This window comes from Thamnophis sirtalis, unplaced genomic scaffold (genome assembly GCF_051295495.1).
Source record: "Thamnophis sirtalis isolate CommonGarterSnake01/CBP01778 unplaced genomic scaffold, rThaSir2_p1.2 scaffold_13, whole genome shotgun sequence".
In the NCBI taxonomy this organism is placed as follows: Eukaryota; Metazoa; Chordata; class Lepidosauria; order Squamata; family Natricidae; genus Thamnophis; species Thamnophis sirtalis.
Genome location: NW_028261393.1, coordinates 40,918,269 through 40,940,711, shown reverse-complemented (window position 1 = coordinate 40,940,711; position 22,443 = coordinate 40,918,269). Strand labels below are relative to the sequence as shown.

At 40.4% G+C, this 22,443-nt stretch overlaps 2 protein-coding genes across 3 annotated transcripts in view; both read right to left on the bottom strand.

Moving 5' to 3' along the window:
- Positions 1–691: 691 nt before the first annotated feature.
- VBP1 (VHL binding protein 1) lies at positions 692–7,640 on the bottom strand. Its single transcript, XM_014061202.2, has 6 exons — positions 7,482–7,640; positions 4,787–4,911; positions 3,617–3,683; positions 3,139–3,237; positions 2,232–2,370; positions 692–1,281 (listed from the first exon to the last, which is right to left on the bottom strand). The coding sequence occupies exons 1-6, from the start codon at positions 7,587–7,589 to the stop codon at positions 1,211–1,213; spliced, it is 609 nt and encodes a 202-aa protein (XP_013916677.1). The 5' UTR covers positions 7,590–7,640; the 3' UTR covers positions 692–1,210.
- Positions 7,641–12,902: 5,262 nt separating this feature from the next.
- The window catches only part of LOC106548345 (phosphatidylinositol-binding clathrin assembly protein), a 47,148-nt gene continuing 37,607 nt past the window's right edge, over positions 12,903–22,443 (bottom strand). For both annotated transcript variants that reach the window (XM_087727183.1, XM_087727182.1), the window contains 2 exons: positions 22,091–22,198; positions 12,903–21,211 (listed from right to left, as the gene is read on the bottom strand). In XM_087727183.1, the coding sequence (XP_087583309.1) occupies positions 21,197–21,211; positions 22,091–22,198 (123 nt within the window). In that variant the 3' untranslated portion in view covers positions 12,903–21,196. The remainder of the gene's footprint in view (positions 21,212–22,090; positions 22,199–22,443) is intronic.

Sequence of the window (22,443 nt, the reverse complement as noted above, 5' to 3'; positions counted from 1 at the left end):
TTTGTTCCTGCTGCAACTGAGCTAAACAAAGTATCCTTCCTTTTTGGTAAAACACAAATATACAATTTGGAATCTTAAGGATGTAACATCTTGAGGCTCCATTCCTTAATGTATCTGTATGTTCTTTATTTACTTATCCTGTCTTTATTTTTTCTCAACTCAAGGCATTGTACATGCCTAATGCTGCTGTTTTGTTCTATTTCTCTCTTCACTCTTTTAACAAGAAACATTTTGGAAATGTTAAAAACATTTTAAGTTTCACTGTTTTAATATAAATGAAATAATAGTACAAAACTTTACAGATATTGTTTATTAAATGAAACTAGAAGCCAGTTAACATTTGCACTGAATGGTGAGGTGAAACCTGAGCAGTTACTATAGTTACACTGCTAATTTGGCCATCAGGTGTGCTTCAAAGAAAAGGTGTCAAGGCAACATTTTTGCAAGGCTTCCTTAATAAGCAACATGGGAATAACATTCAACCTGACAACACAGCTGAGCTGCAATACACCATTTATGTCCCAGAAGTTGCAGCAAGCATCTTTGCAAGTGTTGAGACATCTGGATCAAACCAAGAAGAATGACCAGTATGCCAGTATAATGGAGCAAAGTATTGAAAATTTTGGCTGCCCGTTTGAAACATTGGGAGGAATTGATATTTACGTATACAAGAACCAACTAAGACCACAAACAGGATTCAGTGTTTTATTATTTAACCCTTCAAAGGCCAAATGTGATCTTTTGAAGTACCAAGATGAGCCATTCTCCGGAACAGAATTAAACAGAGAACGTCTGGAGGGTGAGATTAAAGGGGTCATTTGCCAAAAACACAAAGATGTATTCACTCTGTCACATCAGCGGTACATTTGTCCCCATGATATATTCTGTGGACCTCTTTAATAAATCTTCAGCATCAAAGAGTATCTGTGACTTAAAAAATGACCCTCTCTAATTCCCTTGACTCAAATCCCAGATTGATGAGGGGCTTCTTCACTACAAACTGTTGTGGCTCCTTTTCCAACAGGCCAATCGCATGAAGCATGCATGGAACCAAATAAGAGTTGCCCCTTTTAAAAAATATAAAAACAAAAGGTGCTCGCCATTATGTCAACAACCAAAAAGATTAAATTAAAACACAGTCCATCAAAGGCTGAACCGAACGGTAGTTTAAAAATAAGAAAAAACAAAACCGTATTTAAAACTAGTAGAACTAAGCCATGTTCTTAGGAGGGTCATCCTTGTTTCTTCGCTTTACATCCCAATTATAAACTCTGGCCATATCTGCAGACAGAGGTTAAGGAAGGTATGGTTCAAAAGCAGACACAATTCCTTGCATTTTCCTGCTTCGCTGACACTAAGGCAGGTTTATTTATGACTATAAAGGGCTCCTCAATGGTGCTTAGGGAATAGAAAAAATGATTTTCCCAAGACAATGCCTTCCATATGGATTTGAAACTTCCATAGCCAACAGAGACATACCAAGGAATGCTGGGAACAAATTTCAAGGCAGCTTTTTCACTACCCCCTTTAAAGTTCCCCTTTTAGTACATCCTGGATCCCCTGCTTGTTTTATTTTAATTAATTAATTAAATATTTGAATGAAGTACCTGGAGGATCTATTTGCTTTTTCTGCAGAGCAAGGTCCCCAAACTCTAGGCCGTGGCCAATTTGCAACAGGGCCAATAGCATCGGCCCAGTGTGCCCATTCATGCATGCAGCTCAACTTGTGCAAGTGACAGACCAGCACAGCTCAACTTGTGCTGTGCTTGCATGCTGGCCTGATGTTTACACGGCCCCATTCCCCCGCCCCCGCCGCCCTCCCCCCAAGCTGCAAAGGTTGGGAACCGCTGCTTATAGAGGAAAGAGCTTAAAGTCCAGACTGAATCTGCACATTATCCCCCCCCCCCCAAAAAAAAGGAAAAAGAAAAAGTAATAACCTAAAGGCTTAAGTTTATGCAAGACAGAGGAGCTATGTTATCAAGGATCGAGATAATAGGGATCTTTTTTTCTCACAGACCCTTCATTGCTTATGCATCCACTGTCTTTAAGTGGATTTGATGGTACCTGGCTCTGAGAGTTCACTCTGGCTGAAAAACACAATAGAAATACAAGTCTTGGAACTGCAATTCTTTGACATTGTCTTGAAGTCACTTCGTGCAAATGCAATTCACAAGTAGAGGTATGCCCAACAAGACCATTCCAACCTAACATTTGAACCGCAAAAAGGATACTGACTTCCGTAGTTGTAAATTGATCTCTAAGGAAATCCAAATCTTCTTCTAGGGACTCGAGGTTTTTTGTAGCTGTGCTAAGATTTTTTTCTAGCAGTGCCTGGGCTTCGTCAATATCATATTCCAGCATAACATTGGCCTAAGGGCAGCATTTAAATGAAAACTTATTTTTATGATTCCTTGAAATCAAGGTAGAGTTGACGCTCAGCTTTTGCCATCTGGAAGATGCTGACCTTCCATTCATACCAGCTCTAGGCATCAGTAGAGGCATGTAATTGGGACCAAGGACAGCGAACTTGCCCATTCCTCGCAATTGGTTGTCCTGAACTTAATGCCAGTTATCAGCAAATGCCCGTGGAACCAGAAACCTGACCTAACAGATTACTGAATCTTGAAAACTGCACAAAATAATGGATGAAGCTAATCTCCAAACTGTGCCACGAAGATGAGAATCCCATTACTGACCAGCAACTTTAATCCTTAGTTCATACATTGTTTCAGGATATAAGTCTTCCTTTAGCAAAGTTTTCCAAGCTGGCAAACTATGTTTTACAAGTAAGCCATGGAAGAGAATTACACATTATAGTTTGCCATGTCAGATATAATAAACAGAAAATCATAAAAAAGGAAGAGTTTCATAGTTTAGTCTCAAATATCAAAGCAAACTTTGGTGTCAGCATATAAAATAAGTTTGCTAAAATAACATCACTGGGCTCCCTTTGAAAGTGGCTTAGATATTCTTGTGATTAAAAAAAAAACTAGTCCTGCCTTAAAAGACAGATTCCTACCACGTAAGCAAATACGTTACAGTACATTTTTACTAGAAAATTCCCAATATGTTACAACCATATTTAGAACTACAATACATTCAGCACTGGAAGAGGTGCTTCACTTTCTACTTACTTACCCCTAACCAGAGACAAACTTTATCTGTAGGAGGAACTGATGCTTTACAGTAGACATTATCTGCCAATAAGAATCTGGTTTCCATGAGATCTGTAGATTCCTTTGGAAAGGACAAATCAACATAATCAAAGCAATGGTCTATAGAGTACTTTTAATTTTCTCATGATGAAAATACTTAAGATCTAAAGCTAACCTGTTTGTTATAACCAATGACGTAGCGATGTGCACAAGATAGGATATTTCACTGAATTTGTCTAGGAATACGTATACTGCTTAGAGAGAATGCATTATTTCATTTTTCAATTAGACATGGAAAATAGATGCTGTATTTCCAAAGGAATTCATTCAGATAAATGTTATGACTCAACAATGGTTAGGGTTAGCCATAAAATTGGGCATGACTCACCTAAGAACCTAGCTTACCTACGGAAATTATGGGCCCAATTGTGGTTTATAAGTCAAGGACTAGCTGTACTTACCTTTTTCTTTTGCATGTGTTTTAGGATCTCTAATGTCTGTTTAATTTCAGGAATTTGACTTTTTAATCTGTAAAATAAAACATTTAAATTATTATTTTTATCATTCTTCATCTGGAAAAAAACACCCAACGTTTTGATTCATACTAAAACTGTAGAAAGTGAGGAAGATGACCTTAACAGAAATATACAGGAACTGATGTAATTACTACTTAATACAATAGGATACTGGCTATGTAATAGTATACATGTGATTGTATGTTATGAAAATGGAAAATAAAAAAGTATTTGGGAAAAAAAAAGAAATATACAGGAACTGTTACCTAGGCAAAAAGAGGTGAAGCATTTTTTAAGTCCTGAAAGATGAGATAACATTCAGAACATTCAGGCAGACACTTTCCTGATTCACTGGAGTAAAAGGGGATAGAAGTACAGCACAATCTGACTTGCAAGACTGTGATATTATAGCCAATCTTAATAAAAAGTAGTTTTGTTTTAAGCCTTCTATAGAATTGGTTTCCTGGATGGTCCAACCAGCTGGGCTGGCAATAAGTGAGACAGTGGATATTAAACTTTTTCTTAGGAAGGAAAAAACTGAGTCACAAAGAAGTTACTTGCACATACCATTGTGACCATGCATGATGACCCCTCACACAATACATAAAAAGAAAAGCATTTTCTTCAGATATAAATGTAAGAACCAGGACCTACCGCCTCTGATACAGCATTTAAAAAAAACCCTTTCAGTGTTCCCCATTACTGAATGGGGAATGAGCATCAAAAGCTCTACTTATGGCAGAATAATTGTTTTACTCTATTTCAGTGCATTTTATGAAATTTCTTCCAACAGCCTCAAATGTATTTCAGGATATACAACATATAGATGTGCCCTTATGAACATTTGAAAATTAGTAAGCACAAAGTTAGTTATAAATACCATCACCAAGATGAATATGATGATTAGAAACTTCCTGTAGAGGGAACAGGTTATGTATTTTTATATTTATTATGTATATAACTTACATATTTCAGTTGCTTATAACGATATGTACATAGGAAAGAAATGTCTGAAAAGTTTAATGAAATAATTTACACCATATTATGCTTGGCAAGAGAAGTGTCCAAATTTTAGAACAGCCCTTGTACCAGTAAAAGTATCATAAACATGCCCACCTTCTTTTCTTCTGGGCAAGGTTAAGTTCCATAAACTTATATTTTTGATACTGTTCATCCAGCTTCTTGAGCACTACATCTGCTGTTTCATTTCCTGGCTGTTTCATGAAAGAATCTACATCTTCCTTAAAGTAAGAATACACATATATGGTTAATTCCAAAAACACAACATCAGGCTGATGAGCCAATAGCTTGTTCCTTTGCTTTTTTTTTGACATCTTGGAAAGAATGATTGGCAGAACTGGATAACTGGCCCATCAATGAAATGCTTTTAGGTCTGCTCCTCAAAATCATTTCCACTACTGGTTCACTTAAGTCTCTCTGGTTAGCTGCGAAGCAAACACTGGTGGAGGAGAAACAAAAACAAAGGACTGAACTAAACTAGAAAATGTATAGACCTGTTCATGTTTTTTCCTAGGCAACTACACAATATGCTTCTTCCAGAAAGTTTTCTGTCTCCCAGATTGGTCCAAACCAAAATATTACATCTTAACAATAGAGTAACAGCCTAGATTTAACTCTCTCTCTCTCTCTTTTGGTTTCAAAATTGGTTGGGAAATCTTGGGATTTAAGATTTAAGAATTATCCCTCTGCTTAACATATTTCATGAAGGATTTTTTTTTAAAAAAAAGAACTAGGTAAATGAAAAATCAGCAGTCAATGGAAAAGATCCTGCATGCTACATTCTAGGAAAGATGGCAGATGAGTATGATAAAACCAAGTATTTTCTGTATTAAAAGAGAAAGATCCAAAACTTGCTCTGCCAATTAGGTTTGTGATACAGGAGCTTAAAACCAGGAATGCAATAGCTCCATTCAGCTTGGCTCCTTCAGCATCTGACAAGACAAATATTGACAAGAAACCTGCTTTTGCGGGTTTTGTTGTTTTGTTTTTTGTGCCTTTGAACCTGTCTTGACCTCTGATAGCTTCCTGGATGAGTCCTGCAGTGTGTTTTGCACTGCCTTCTTCCTGGGTTGAGAATGACTGGTACCACAGATAGCTTTGTGTCTACTGTTGGATAGGGCTCCTGATGTCTAGTCTGGTGCCTTAGTCATGACCCCCAAATGGCTCTCTATTGAAAGTGGTTTGTGCTTGCTTGTCACACTACTTTCTTCATAAGGCTATGAGAGAGGGATTGCCCCAAGCTCCTCCAATTATCTTCATTACTTAGGCAGCATTGGAACTCAAGTCTCTCAGTTCCTAGTCTAGTGCCTTCAATCTCAATGCCAAACTGACTGTCTTTGCCTTTAAGTCAGTCTTGACTCTGGGTGACTGCCTAGATGAATCCTTGCAGGGGCTCTTTTGGGCAACCTTTTTGGAAGTGTTTTGCCAATGCCCCCTTCTTGGAGATGAGGCAGAATGAGTGGCCCAAAATCACCATCTCCTTTTAATTGGCCCAAAATCACCCATCTGGCTTTTATGCCTAAGGCAAGACTAGAACTCAAAGTCCTTGATGATCAGCCAAGAGGTACCCAACTGGCTTTTATGCCTAAGGTAGGACTAGAACTCAGACTCTCCTGATTGGCCAAGCAGTGCCAGTTAGCTTTTATGTCTAAGGCAAGAATAGAACTCAAAGTCCATGATGATTGGCCAAGAGGTACCCAACTGGTCTCCAGCCTGCTTTCTTGACTCTTGAGCTAAACTAGCTCTTGACTGCCTCACCTTCCATAAACTTCCCCAATCTCCTTTTAAAACCACTTACACAGAGTACCAAAATCATGCAGGAAAACTACGCTAACCTGCTGTGGATGCTTCAAGACGCCTGCTGCAGTGGAACTATAGAAGTGAACCTGGACTAGCTCATTTATAGGAAACTGCTTATTTATTTCATTTATATCAGTGGTTCCCAACGTGGGGCCCATGCCCCACAAGGGGGGCAATTTGATTTTTAATGGGGGGCAATTTGAACCTTGTTTAAACCAAGTTAATGGCCTTTTAGGCTTCCTCCGCTTGAGTAGAGTTCACTTTTTGAGTAAAGTAAGAATTAGATATGTGGGGGGGGGGGCATCAGGATTTTAAAGATACGTAGGTGGGGCAAGGCCAAAAAAAGGGTGGGAACCACTGATTTACTGATTATTATTTTACTACTACAAATAATTCAAGCTGCCTAGAGTAGCCCCAGAGCAAGATAGCTGGCAAATAAATGTAACAAACCAATATAGTGTCAAGCATACCTAAGACTCCTTCTCCTATTTATCTAACAACCCTGTGAGGTGGGTTGGCTCAAGGCGGTCTTTGAACGTGAGAGACCCCCTACCTTCAAGGGCAGTATACCGGTTAAATTAGGCAGCAGAACACACACACCCAAATCTCTTCTTTTCCAAGAAACAGGATCTTTCCCCATTAGGTGCCCTTGAGCAGTTCCTACGGACTACAGAGCCCAGAATCCCCAGCCAAAGCTGCGGGAGCCAAAGCACCCGTACCGCGCTCGGGAAAGATCGCCGCTTCGGCCCTTCCCATCCAGGGACAAGCACCGAGTAGCCTGGCCGACCCAGCCCCATGGAGAGGAGCCTCCATGGAGACAGGCAGAGTATCTTCCAACGCCCGGCCGCGCGGGCCCTAACCGCCCCTGACAGAAACGGAGCGCGCATGCGCAAGAGAAAGCGGGCGGTTGGAACGTTGCCGTCGCGTTTCCCCCCAACCCCCCGCGTCCCGGCCCGCTTCGCCAAGCCTTTCGCCCCGCTCCCTCGCTTACGACGAAAATGGCCTCGGGGATGCCCAGGTGACCCCTCTTGCCGATGTCGCCGGTGCCGCTTGCCGGGCCGTCGCCACAAACCGCCTCGCCGCCGGTGGCCGCCGCCATCTTGGGGAGGGAAGGCGACCGCGGCTGGCGCGCGCCGTCACGCCCGCGCCCGCATGCGCTGTGGAGGCGAAAGGCGTGCAGAAGAGGGGGCGTTACCAGGTGTCACAATCGAGGCGGGTCCTAGCGCTCCTATTGGCTGAAGAGGCGCGCGCTTGCCCGCCCTCTCCCTCCGGGAAGACGTCGCTGGAGGCGGGAGGGAGGGAGGCATTCCCCGACTAAGGATGCCCAGGCTGGTTTGCTTTCAAGAATGGTGGCTTCTTGAACGAAGCCGTAATGGACTGATTGATGGGAGACGTTGCAGAGCTGGTTAAGGCTGAAATGCATCGGAAGGACAAGAGCAGGTTGCAATTCATCCCTTCGTTTTGCAATCTCAGTTCAGTGCAAATACTGAGACTTTATGCACCGCAGACAAATTCCTTGTCTGTATCAACAGTAGAGATCTTCAAATGTCTAGGTTCTATCATACAGGTGAAACTCGAAAAATTAGAATATCGTGCAAAAGTTCATTTATTTCAGTAATATATGAGATACTCATTACATGCAAAGCAAGATAGTTCAAGCTGTGATTTGTCATAATTGTGATGATTATGGCTTACAGCTCATGAAAACCCCAAATCCACAATCTCAGAAAATTAGAATATTGTGAAAAGATGCAATATTCTAGGCTCAAAGTGTCCCACTCTAATTAGCTAATTAAGCCATAACACCTGCAAAAGGTTCCTGAGCATTTAAATGGTCTCTCAGTCTGGTTCAGTAGGAATCACAATCATGGGAAAGACTGCTGACCTGATAGATGTGCAGAAAACCATCATTGACACCCTCCATAAGGAGGGAAAGCCTCAAAAGGTAATTGCAAAAGAAGCTGGATGTTCCCAAAGTGCTGTATCAAAGCACATTAATAGAAAGTTGTGTGGAAGGGAAAAGTGTGGAAGAAAAAGGTGCACAAGCAGCAGGGATGACCGCAGCCTGGAGAGAATTGTCAGGAAAAGGCCATTCAAATGTGTTGGGGTCTTTCACAAGGAGTGGACTGAGGCTGGAGTCAGTGCATCAAGAGCCACCACACACAGACGGATCCTGGACATGGACTTCAAATGTCGTATTCCTCGTCAAGCTGCTCCTGAACAACAAACGTCAGAAACATCTTACCTGGGCTAAAGAAAAACAGACCTGGTCTGTTGCTCAGTGGTCCAAAGTCCTCTTTTCTAATGAAAGCAACTTTTGCATCTCATTTGGAAACCAAGGACCCAGAATATGGAGGAAGAATGGAGAGGCACACACTGCAAGATGCTTGAAGTCCAGTGTGAAGTTTCCACAGTCTGTGTTGGTTTGGGGAGCCATGTCATCTGCTGGTGTTGGTCCACTGTGCTTCATCAAGTCCAAGGTCAACGTAGCCATCGACCAGGAGATTTTAGAGCACTTCATGCTTCCTTCCGCAGACGAGCTTTATGGGGATGCTGACTTCATTTTCCAGCAGGACTTGGCACCTGCCCACACTGCCAAAAGCACCAAAACCTGGTTCAATGACTGTGGGATTACTGTGCTTGATTGGCCAGCAAACTCGCCTGACCTGAACCCCATAGAACAGTGATGGCGAACCTATGACACGCGTGTCAGTGCTGACACGCATAGCCATTTGGGGTGACACGCACAGGATTTCATGCGATTCATCCTCGGCTCCTGCACGGCCGCCGAGGATGAAAGAATCTGTGCTGGAGGAATGGGGGGGGGACGTGTGATCTCCCCCGCCCACACTCACTTACTGTATCGCCGCCGCCCCTTTCTGAGCGCAGGGGCTGCTGGTAAGGCGTGCGTGCCGTGCGCACACAAGTCATCAGCGCGGCGAGGGAGGACCCGCAGGAGAGGAGCCCGGGAACAGTGCGCGCCTCTCTCCAGTCAGGCCGGCACAGAGAGTCTTATGTTTTTGTCGAAGTGACACACAACGCGAGTTATGCTCGATTTTTTGCCGATTTTTGACACACCACGCCAAAAAGGTTGCCCATCACTGCCATAGAAAATCTATGGGACATTGCCAAGAGAAAGATGAGAGACATGAGCCCGAACAATGCAGAAGAGCTGAAGGCCGTTATTGAAGCATCCTGGTCTTCCATAACACCTCAGCAATGCCACAGGCTGATAGCTTCCATGCCACGCTGCATTGAGGCAGTAATTGCTGCAAAAGGGGCCCAAACCAAGTACTGAGTGCATATGCATGCTTATACTTTTCAGAGGTCCGATATTGTTCTATGTACAATCCTTGTTTTATTGATTGCATGTAATATTCTAATTTTCTTAGATGGTGGATTTGGGGTTTTCATGAGCTGTAAGCCATAATCATCACAATTATGACACATCACGGCTTGAACTATCTTGCTTTGCATGTAATGAGTCTATCTCATATATTAGTTTTACCTTTTAAATTGCATTACTGAAATTAATGAACTTTTGCACAATATTCTAATTTTTCGAGTTTCACCTGTATCTCAGGACCTAAAATGGACACCTAACATCAAAAATGTCATCATAAAAACACAATAAAGAATGTTCTTTCTGCGCCAACTCAAAGTGCCCAAGGAGCTGCCGATTCAGTTCTACAGAGGAATTATTGAGTCTGTCGTCTGCACCTCCAGAACTGTCTAGTTTGTCTCTGCAATCCATAAAGACAGACGCAGACTTCAGAGAAGAATCAGAACTGCAGAAAAAACTATTACTGCCAACCTGCCCTCCATTCAGGACCTGTACACTGCATGAGTCAAAAAGAGGACATTGAAAATATTTACAGACCCCTAGCATCCAGGACATTGTTTCAACTTCTATCCTCAAAACAACGCTATAGAGCACTGTACACCAAGACAACTAAATGCAATGAGTTTTTCCCCGCCATCACCCTGCTAAACAAATAATTCCCTCACCACTGTCAAACTAATCACTAAGGCTGCATTACTATTACTCTTAGTCTTCTCATCCTTCCTATCACCCATCTCCTCCCATTTATGACTGCAGGACTGTAACTTTGTTGCTTGTATCCTTACTATTGATATTATTTCCTGATTGCTTATTTGTACCCTATGACTATCATTAAGTGTTGTACCTTATGATTCTTGATGAATGTATCTTGTCTTTTATGTACACAGAGAGCATCTGCACCGAAGACAAATTCCTTGTGTGTCCAAACACATTTGGCCAATAAAGAATTCTACTCTATTCTATCTATATTTAGAGTTTATGCACTGCAGACAAGTTCGTTGTATGTCCACTCACACTTGGCCAATATTCTCTCCTCTTCTCTTCCTATTTCAGATTCGTAGCTGCAAAAAATGGACCTTTAGCATTTTCCACCTTCTTTCTTGTGTTGGGGCAATGCAGGGTGACCCGACATCCTCTTTGCATTCTCCACCCATGTATGCCCTGTCCTTCAGATAGGCGTTTGCTCAGTGTGGGGTGCTTGTTTTCCGGACACAAAGGGTATCTTTATCCGTAAGAATTTTGGGAAGTTTTAAAAACGCCAATCGCGGTTAGAATGGTGCGGACAATCTATGGACTCCACTTGCCTGCATCACTGTGATTTCATTTTTATTAAGCTCCAGATTGTACGGAGCCTTTCATTCATTTATGCCTGCTGCAATCCAGGGATTTTTGTAGTCCAAAGTACAGGGGCCAAAATTTTCCCAAAACAAATTTGCAAATACTTTGTAGTGGGAGACAGAAAAACACAGGTAGTCTCAAAAGTATTAACCATTGCACACACACCCCAAAAAACTTCAAGGAAAAAATTATTCTGCTGCTTAAAGGCATATGATTTCAGTTTGCACCATCCTTTGTCAACCCAGTGTTGATTACCAAAGCACGCCTTTTACACACACACACAATTAAAAAAACTTGGTTCTATTTTAACCCTTGCTTCCTCTATTCTCCTTGTATATTTATTTCTTTATTAGACTGTTTCCTATTTTCTAATTTTGAAGACCCAGCTCTCTGGAAAAGCCTTCTAAAGCTGGGAAAGGTGGAAGGAAAGATAACGCCAGCAGCAAGGTGGAAGGACTCAGTTACAGCGTTGCAGTGGCATTGAGGGAACAGTGGTTGGTGGACTTGAAAGGGTTCCAAAGCTCCTGAAGGCAGGACAAGAAGTCATGGATGGAAACTGAACAGAGAAGCAACCTAGAACCCAGGAGAAATTTCCTGATAGTGAGAACAATCAACCAGTGGAACGGCTTGCCTCCAGAATTTATGAGTCCTCCACACTGCAAGCTTTTAAGGGAACAGACAATCATTTGAGAGACCGCCTGCTGCCAATTACCTCCCAAAGACCCATTAGATCACACAGGGCTGGCCTCCTCCGGGTTCCGTCTACCAGCCAATGCCACCTGGCTACTACCTGGGGGAGGGCCTTCTCTGTGGCAGCTCCGGCCCTCTGGAACGAACTCCCCGCAGGGATTCGGACCCTCACCTCTCTCCAGGCCTTCCGAAAAGCCGTCAAAACCTGGCTTTGCCGGCAGGCCTGGGGTTGATGAGTTCCCCTCCCCTCTCGACTTGTGTGGTTGTGTGATTCTTGGCTATTTTAATTACTTGTATTCTGTTCTATGTTCCCCTTTTCCCCTTTTGAGTTGTTCGCTGCCCTGAGTCCCTCCCGGAGAAGGGTGGCATACAAATAATAAAATTCAATTCAATTCAATTTTTCTAAAATGGTATAGGGTCTCCTGCTTGAGCAAAGGGGTGGATTAGAAGTCCTCCAAGGTCCCTTCCAACTCTGTATTCTGTATTCAAAATAGGGATAGATCACTGTGGAGAAAATTGCTAGGAGTTGAAAATGACTTGATGGCATAGAATGGACCAATTTTAGAATTGTAATCCAGAAAGTCCTTAAAGCACCTGGATGCAATGCAGCAATAATGGAAAGCAGAATCTGCTTTGCTTTCCAGGCCCTTTGAAGTAAACTTAATAAGGCATCATCTAGAAGGGTTGGACTACAACTCACATCGCATAAGATGAAATATGAGACAAACTGCAGGCCATCTAATTTAGCAAAGACTGATGCTAGAATTGCTCAAAGATTACTTTTTGAAAACTACTTCAAGCCCCAAATTGGTTGCTCTTTGCTGACACCCCTGAAGGATTATTAGGCACAATGTCTTCTGCTAAAGATTTACAGTATATTAGATTAACATGACTGAATCTTCTAAAGAAAGGCAGATTTTGTTTTGTTTTTGAAAAAGGTTTCCTGTTCTATAGCACCATAGGAACTCAGCAGCTGACTAGCTATTGTTTCAATTGTGCAAAATTAAAAATTATCAAATTGAATACAAAACAGAGCCAAAACACTTTGTGCCAAAGTTTATTTTCCAAAACCTGTTTCATTAACAAAAATGGAGTCTATACAATAGTCTCAACCACTTCCTTGTTTTATATGCTGTCAAGCCCATTAGCGCCAGAATCTTTGAAGTGTTAACATGGCAAACAAAATATTTCAGAAAAATAATGGGGGAGGTGTTTGCTTAAACTGAAAAAGGTTTTGATGGCTAGATGTGTTCTCCAACACTTTTGTAATCTAACATGAGCTGGGCAAAATAAATACTTTGAGAAGTTCAAACAGAAAATTACAATATACTTAATTATATTTCAATGTTGAACAAAAATGTCAACTTAGAAAAACATTTCAAATATGAAAAAATACAAACACTTTTGCAGAAATTCATTAAGCATTTTCAAAACAAAGGTTACATTCCTTCAATAGTGCCTTACAGACACAAAAAACATCTTGGAATTTTAATTGTACTTGGATTTTAGGCTTACAATTACTTCAAATAAGATCTACATACAAGTATCAATCCTGGTAAATTGCAATTTACAACTAAATGATTCAAGTGGTTTTCACTAGAACTACTGTATGAAGTTCACAATAATTTCAGTTACTGAATGAGAGAAATCGGTGTGAATAACCGCACATTTCTATTTTATTCTAATTGAACATTTTGTTATTTGGCTACAGATACTCAGACAACATTCAATAACTTTATCATCTGTCACCCAAGTAATATGGCAACTACTGCTGGTCTTTGTGTTCTAAAAATATGCATTTTGGAGAACCAAAGCAAAAATCTTATAAGGTTTTCCACTTACTGCCTTTGTATTCAACAGTTGGGCATTTTTTTCTGATTATCATTGGCTTCCTATAGGCAAGAGCTGTAGGATAGCAAGGAGACCTCAAACTGCAGGATTTACTTATAATGTATCTTTACCTTTATTTCCAGAACAGGTTTGTAGCAACCAAAGTAATTGTACTGGTAGTGCAGATACGTATGTTGTAAAAAGAACAACAATGGCTCACAGGTTAGCTAGAATTACAAGACGGACATTCCGCCACAATTTATCCTGCTTCCACCAATATTGGATGTGGGTCATTGGCTCACCAAGTTCACCGACAGAACGGACAGGCAACATTCTCTCTCCTTGGCTGTGCCAATCTACTTTTGCAAGGAGGCTGTCTGGCACCGAGACAAGCACAGGAGGGGTTCTCCACCAGCTGTAGTTGTGGGGTTGGCTTAGCTCATTTTTCCTGGCTCTTCAACAAAAAAAGGCCCTACAAACTAGACACCATGAGAAATGTGAGTTGCATTTTATGTGCTTCTAAAGGGGGGAAAGGGGGGGAGTTTAAGGGGCAGAGCTGCTTTCCTAAATACTGCTATTTGTACAGGGAACTTTGAAGCTTTTGGCAAACTTGGGGGTTTCACAACAGAATCAGTACCTAGCCAAGCTTAGCTGAACTAAAAAAAATCCTTAGGGTCAGTCCTTGGATGTACTAATTAGAAATTAGAATTAAAAGTCATCAGGTTGTACATTAGATAGGAAGCTACACATACAACACATCCAAATTAGGCTGCCACTTCCACAAAGCTATCCCAAAACGTCTATTTAATCTTCAGGAGTTAAGAGTGACTCAAGGGATCTTTACCTTTTGGTATATTTTTCTTCTTTTGAGCAGTGCCTGTGGGGCAGGTCTTTCCCTCCTCATAGCCTATCAGTATTTTGATCCACACCCTCTTCTACCTGACAACTGTTTAAAAATGAAAGTAAGAAACCTGACCTTTATTATTTCATTTGCCCTTCCAACTCTGCCAATTAAACATCTACATCAGTGTTTCTCAACCATGGCAATCTTTAAGATGTCTGGACTGCAACTCCCAGAACTCCCCAGGTAGTTCTCTGGCTAGAAAATTCTGGGAGCTGAAATCCTCCCAGAATTTGCTACGGTTGAGAAACATTGACCTAGATAGAGAAGCTCAAACAGAGGTCAACTGCCAGATACACGACAAATGCCGAACTTGCCCCTGCCTTCCCAAGTGAACAGAGCACCTGAGATGGGGGATCTCCAGATCTTGCTCAACAGGAGCCCCCATCAATCTGAGTAATAGTAAAGGATGCTGTAGCATCATCTTGGAAGACTATTCAAAAGCTCCTCACTGCAAGCTTGCTGATGGGTGTGTGTGCTCCACTAATTCAGCCTGGAGAGTTAGATCAAGGCTGAGCTATTTTCACTTCACTCTTACCTGTTTAAATGGGAATCACATCACAATCTTTTTCAGCAGGATTCAAATGCCATTACTACAGTCTGAGTCCAATTCTACCCATGACCTAAAATCTGCTTTAAAGCTTAGCTAAACCACAAGCTTCCTACGGCTTTTATAGCAAAACACTTGGGGGGAAGGATAAATCAGAGTAACAAAACTGCTGCATGACTGGCTCAGGAATTCTGGGAGTTGAAGTCCATAGGTCATCAAGGGGCCATAGATCCCCACCTCCTGCTCTAAATCCTACAACCATTGGATACACGAATACAAATACATCCAAAGATTTACCAGTTTTGGAGAATACTACAGAAACCCCTGTGAAAGACTGGGACAAAAGGAGAAGAGAGACTGCACCAGTTATTACAATATTTAAAATGAGTGGCAGACAGCCGTAGAGAAAATTGAGTGACACAATACGTTTTTCAATTGGTACCTGACAATCAAGACGTCAGAGTACACCAGAATCAGAAGCAACCTTTCTATTTCTAAACATTTTCTAGAAACTGCAGTGAAAACATGTAGTTTCTCTAACTCAAAAATATAATCTTTAGAATGGAAATAAGTGAGCAGTACACAAAGCATTTCAGCATTATCCTCAAAATGTAGACTACTTGAGGAGAAAAGGATTCTCTTTCATTACAAATAAAAAGCACTGATCCACAGTGCATTCTACTCAAAAGCTGATATCCCAACAAATTCTCAAACCACACCTGAAAAAAGAGCAAAACAAACCAAAAAAGCAAAATAAAACCAGATTCTGTACACCCTGTATTCAATTTTAAAGATAACATTTCAACACCCTCCCCCATAGTCTTGCCTTAAAAAATGGTACTTATCCTTACTATATACAGAGGACTAAAAATATGTATTGTTCTTTGTAAAATGTGTTATTTAAAAAGAGGAACCTTCAATTCAGAACAGACTTTTTCAAGTATGACAAAATCTAGCTTTTCCCCCAGCTTAGGGCTAGCAATGGGATGAGAAGGACAGTCTGACTGGAATGCCAACATGCCAAAGGGAACAACTGTTGGGGAGGGGGCGAAGGTATTTAGAAGATGGCCCAGGGAGACGGGAGGGAAGGCAAAAGAGAGCGGCTTCGGTCACTTCATTTCTGGATGTCATTTTAAGATAGACTATGACCACATACATGCCCACCAGCCTATGAGAGATGTTGTCACCGAGCATGGTGCTGAAATAACACACTAGGGTGCCCAACAGCATTTTCTAGAATCACACTCAACTTCCTAAAAGCCAGAGAGCAGCACAACAATCCCCAGCTCTGCCTAACAGCTTAACATGGAGCTGTGGCTGTGCAAAGGTCCCACCCAAGCATCTGGCCATCTTCAGATCCATCCTGCTTCTTTTGGGAAAAAACTCAAAACCCAATGTTCTGTTAGTATTGTAAGAGGGGAAACAGGAAATGACATTGACATACAAAGCCTTATTAATGTATGTATGTGCAACAGATACCTCCTTTTCTTTTGATAAACATAATCTTTGGATATCTGCAGGAGTTCATTTTGTTCTACTGTCTTCATTTTGGCAAATCATAAAAGCAGTATTGACAACTAAACCCAGGATGTCCCAATTTCAGACTGAGATTACTTGCAAATACGTCCTGCTGGACTTAACTGATTTCCCAGTAAATAATAATGGGCGGCATAAAACAGGCACATTTGTCTTAATTTGGGTTGGTTTTTCCTTTTTCTTTAAATAAAAACCTTAAATTCACCACTGGTCTAAAAAGAACATTGTAACAGGAAGCATCCCCTCTCTTATAGCAAACATTTGAGAACTAGAAACATTTGCAATAAAAATGTTAATGAGTGAAACATTACATTCATTACATTAATCTTCTTTAGCATCACCAGTATGTTTACAAGTATGTGTTCAATACTGGATAGGCAAATGCCAATTTTGAACATGATTTTTCTCCTTAAATTTTATTATTTTTATATACTTCATTGCTGTGGAGCACACAGGAACACAAAGATGGAACTTCCTGGTCCCTCTTTAAAGCAGCAGTGTGTTTTCCTGAGGCCATGAGCAAGAGCCACCACACAATCCTGCAAACTCAAGTGTTGCAGCCAGGTGTTGCATTTGTGCACCGAAGCACCTATTGGGATTTATTCCTGAAAATCTGTACAGCCCTAATGATAACCTAAGGCATTTGAAATCAGGTGTGTTGCGGTCTTAGTTCATGTGCTTAAATCTCAGATTGGAGTGTTCCTGGATTTAGCTGGGATACAGTTGATGGATAACATTCTAGGAAGTTCACCTTGATCTATAAATAAATATATAAAATCAGGAAGAGGGGGCTGTTTTTAAGTATGCACAACATATACACTTACTGTCCAACGTGTCAAGACCATTCAAATATAACAACACTAAAATCACTGTAAACAACCTTTAGCCAACTGGAAGTTGAAAATGGTACAGTTGCCTGTACAATGGTAATTTCTGGCATGAAGACAGAAAATTCCAACTGCGGCAGGTGCAAAAACACTTGCAATAAAATTAACACTGACCACTTACCCAGGTCTACTGTTTTGTTTTGTTTTGTAAAGATCTTGCAATCTTGCAGCAAGGAATTGTAACGCTGCACCTACCATGAGGAAGACAGGAAGATTCCAATTTTTCAATGCAGGGGTACTTCTGCCAAACTGTTTTTTGAGCGCAATTCCTGTCCTGGAGAGTCAGCTCTTCAGTGCAGTCATAAGCACTACCACCCAGGCCGTGGTGCTCTAATGCCAATTTTCCCACTCCCCTCTCTTGTGTCAGTTTAATGGGAGGAGGCAGTTCCAGGACACAGTGGCTGGTCAGGAGATAACAGACAACTCCCACCTTGTCTAATTAAAGGTCTGGTAGCTAAGCAATATTATTTAAACATCACCCAGAGAACTACATACTAAAGATTACTTCCCATTTCAAAGCTAATATTTACAGCTGATACACAACGAGGGACAGATGTGGTTCGAAAACCACTGCTTGACAGAAGAAAAGCAAAATTGCTTATACTGTCTAAAATCAGCTAAAATATAATCATATCCAGGACTTGGATATGATAAAAATAGAAGCCTCAAATTAAACCTGTTAAAGATGGGATGAAATCCTGATAGAAATCGCACAGTTCAAAGGCGTAAAAAAAACACATCACCATGTTATCAACTGCAGCTCACGGACGGTGCTATTCACAGGGCCAACTGGACACCATGTTTATTTAGAAGATCACTGTGGAGAGGTGTAAGGAGAATACAATCTTTTGCGTACCTTCTGAGAAAGAGGTTGTTACTGGTTGTGTGTGAACTGGTTAAAGGTTTTGCAGGCACAGGAGGTTGTGCATATTCAGCGTGGCTGAGCTGCAAGTACCTTAAGCTACAGAGAAATTAAAGTCTATTTTTATGAACTGTGCTGGACATGAAATAGAAGGAAGAATTTGTAAATATCAGAAATTTTATACATCAATATGTTGCAATGGGAACATTGTGGTTATTATTTTGAATTATTATAATTACAATAAAATCAGTAAGTACACATAATATTATATCAAGCAATAAGATAACATACTTTCATCTGGAGAGTTGCTCTCTTTCTCTCACTGATGACATGGATATTGCAAGATGTTCCTTGCTGTAAAATTGCAGCCAGTAAATTTAATAAATTAAACATCATTAAAATTCCATGATTAGACAATCATCTCAGGGAGTTAAAAAGCTTGCTGCTTATATTATGGTTCACATGATCACAATGTCTGTGATAAAATATTTCTAATTATAAAACCCATGTTATTTAAAACACATGTACTGGTCTAAACTGGATTGAAAGAGTGAAAATCGATGGGAAGGCGAGTTTATACAATCTTATATGAGGATTAGTTAAATTAATGCTTGAAAATATCAATTCAAACAAATCCCACAAATAAATTGCTCCAGCTTATACAGGGTCAAAATAAATACTGGTTTGGGGCAAATCTGGAGAATACATTAAAGTCAAAAGCCCTTGAAAATTCACTTTCCACATTTAATTACATGCATCCAGTTTACGTCTTTGTCAGTACATGTTGAAGATTTGGTCTAAAACATTTTTTCCACTTGCACATTTAATCCATACAAAGTTAGTGGTTACAAATTGCAAACACATATGTAAAAAATGATTCTTTCCTTTAAAAAATCATGTTTAGCTTGACAAAACAAGTATATCCTTTTTGAAGCAGGCTTTTTTTTTACATTCTTGGCACAATATTAACAAACACAAAAGACACGTATAGAGAAAAAAAATGGTTTTCTGAGTTTGAACATTCTAATCTGCAAAAAATGTTTTTTTTCTTTGTAGTTGCTGTCAATCCCTTTTGCCTAGGAACAAAACCCACAATTTGGCAAATGCTTGAAAAAGCAAGTTCGATTGCCGTATCTTAAGAATATGTGGCCAAAATCTAGGGGAAAATTCTATGAAAGAAGAACCACACTAGTATCATTTGATATCTTTTGTCCTGTTATTGCTGTGGTAACGGGCCTAACACCAGAAGCCTGGCAGTGATATAAAGGAATCAACTCTTCCATTAATTAGAACTCTTCTTTGATTTTAAAAAGGGATTTTAAATTCAAATTTCTTGTAATTCCCCCTGGTAATACATGCTGAACAAGCTGGGTCAATTCCCATGGTAGTTAATCATTATTGTTATCGTCACCATCATCATCACCACCAGTTTTGGAGGAGAGTTGAAAATTATGGACCATCAAGCTGTATCATCACATTATATACGCTCTCCTAAACCGCAGTAACATCTCACATATTTTCAGGAACAATAGTTTGAGCTTCTCAATACCAAAGAAATTTGGAGCTGTATATCTTTAAGCGGTAAATATTCATATTTTGAATGTTACAAAGATAAACAACGACAAAAAAAATCCTGCAATTCTGGAGAAATTCCGTCCTTAAAGGTTTACACATTATTTACAATTCTTTCCTCTTAAAAAACGTTATCTTACGGGCATCTTTTCCTTGTCTCCCTTGTTGACAAAAACTAGGCTATGCCATGGATGGACCATTCAGAAATCCACCTTTACAGTTCTTAAAGTGCACCACGGAACGTGATGAAGCACAATGAAAAATGTGTGATGCCCCTTTTTGGGACAAGCAACCCCTCAGATTTACAACTTCTGGCTGACCATTTACTGGGTGTTATTTTTTTTTTAAAGCCAGGATAGAAATCAACTCTCACCAGAGTCAGAAACAATGCTACTCGTATAAAGTATTGCAGCTGTTGCCATTCACACCAGAACCTCACACATTGCTCAGTAATATGCTACCCCGGCACCCCTGGCCCAAGTGTAGCCCTACAGCTGGGCTAAACAATCCCTCTGCTTGGATGCCAATTAATTTGTTTTCCATTCATGGCCAATTCAATTAATGCTAATGGCCCGTTTAATTAAAATTGATTCACAGCATCGGAAAACTCACAGTATAAAACCTATGAATCAGAAGAAGCCAGCCTAGTATGAAGAAAAACAGCTTGGTTTCCTAAGATAACCAGCTTTTTTCACAATGCAGGATTTACTCCTGTCCGAGTAGTTACTGTTTTGGGTAGTCCTTCAGAGTATCTAAAAAGCTTATTGCTCAACTTTGCTCTACAGTGCCCATGATTACATCAGCCACCGAGTTTCAGGGAGAAAATAAATAGAAGTTTGAGGCTGTCCACTTGCTTACTACAGGCTCAAAATTAAAAAAACAAATCCTTCCAAGGATTCCTAAGTAAGCTTGTTTTTAAAAGCAACAAAAAAGTAGGATATTCTTTTTGAACCTGGATGACCTTTAGCTTCAAAACACTTAAATGTATCGTGGAAAACAGTCTTAACCCCATCCAAACCCACACATGATTTCAGACCATAGGGACTGTTATAAAAAGAATCTCTAAAGCACAGCAATTAAAAGTAATTTTATAGTATACGCGGAGCAAGTATGAGCTCTGGCAAAGGCTGCAGTCTGAAAGTTTCATCTTCTCTGTACCAATTTGCTTGTCAAAAGAGTCTTGTTGTTTTGGCAGGTCTACATAAACTGAATCTGTAACAGAAGAAACAAAGCCAAATTAAAACTATTAACAAATGGACTCAAATTATTCAGGAGTTTCCAAAAAATCAGAAAAATTGAGTTAAATGAGAGTTGCAAAACATTAACGTGTTTTGCCCTTGCAATGGTTTTTAGCACCACCAGATAATGATAAGAGTCACTGCTGAGAAAGGCCATAGCATTTTAAATTTTTTTTAAATATATCACTTTCATAAGACTGTTTGGTTCAAAGGGAGGTAGAGATGAAGGAAGCATTCACCTGCCAAAGGTGCTTTTCAAAAAGCAACTAGACTTATTTGCCAAACTAGACATTCACTTGCCAAATCCTGAAAAACAATCCTGAAGGCCAACTTCACGTTCTAATGGCACTTTCTGTTTTTCACATCTAGCCTCCGTTGCAATGCTACTCTTATTACTGATTATGTGTTTCCCTTTCAATTTTTGTCTCAAAGCCATTGCAAGTGTTTTGTTCATTTCCACTATTTCCATTTGTTTTCCCTCAGCTCCTCACCCAACTCTCCACAATCTGCAAACCAGTCAGAATCTAATTTCTTGCTATCGTTTGTTTGATGTCTCAACTTGTGAAAGGCAGGTTTTTAATTTGTTATTGTTTTCCCTCTCTTTCTCTGCCTGGGTTCTCCTGGGATTTTAGGATTCTATTGTTTCTTTTTCCTCTTCTATGTACTGCTTTTAATCCACTCATAATCTCACTGTGAACTGCTAACCAACTCTTATTTAAAATCTTTCAAAAAAATTTGAATGAGCTAAGGACCCATCAACAAACCACTAAAGGGGTTGTGGCAAAATGCCAATAGCAAAACATTTTAACATTCACATTCTCCCTTAGGGGGGGGGGGGGAAACCACCACTAACCTGTGTTCCAGAGATAGGTGCAAAAGGATTGTTTGGCCTTAGACCAGTCTGGGTATAAATCATGGGCTGAGGAGTCATAATAGGGGCAGTTCCAATCTGAGTAGGTACCTGAAGATAGAAGAATGAATGAAGTCATTTGTTGCCCTCTCAGCTTGAAAAATCACGATGTAATTCAATGTAAAGTCACAAATGTGAGCTAAACAATGGTATACAGCAGGGATCTCCAGATCTTTCCCAGCCAGGGGTCATGCTGTCTGGGGAATTCTGGGAGTTGAAGTCCACAGGTCTTAAAGTTGCCAAGTTTGGACATCTCTGCTCTACAGCATAATCTTCCATTCAGGAGACACCATGAG

What these genes read in the sequence shown, in the direction of transcription:
- VBP1 (XM_014061202.2), bottom strand. Translation starts at nt 7,589, where the DNA reads ATGGCGGCGGCCACCGGCGGCGAGGCGGTTTGTGGCGACGGCCCGGCA. An exon ending in CTTGCCCAGAAGAAAAGAAG is followed by an intron (nt 3,684 to 4,786) that starts GTGGGCATGTTT and finishes TTTATTTTACAG; the next exon opens with ATTAAAAAGTCAAATTCCTG. An exon ending in AACACATGCAAAAGAAAAAG is followed by an intron (nt 3,238 to 3,616) that starts GTAAGTACAGCT and finishes TCCTTTCCAAAG; the next exon opens with GAATCTACAGATCTCATGGA.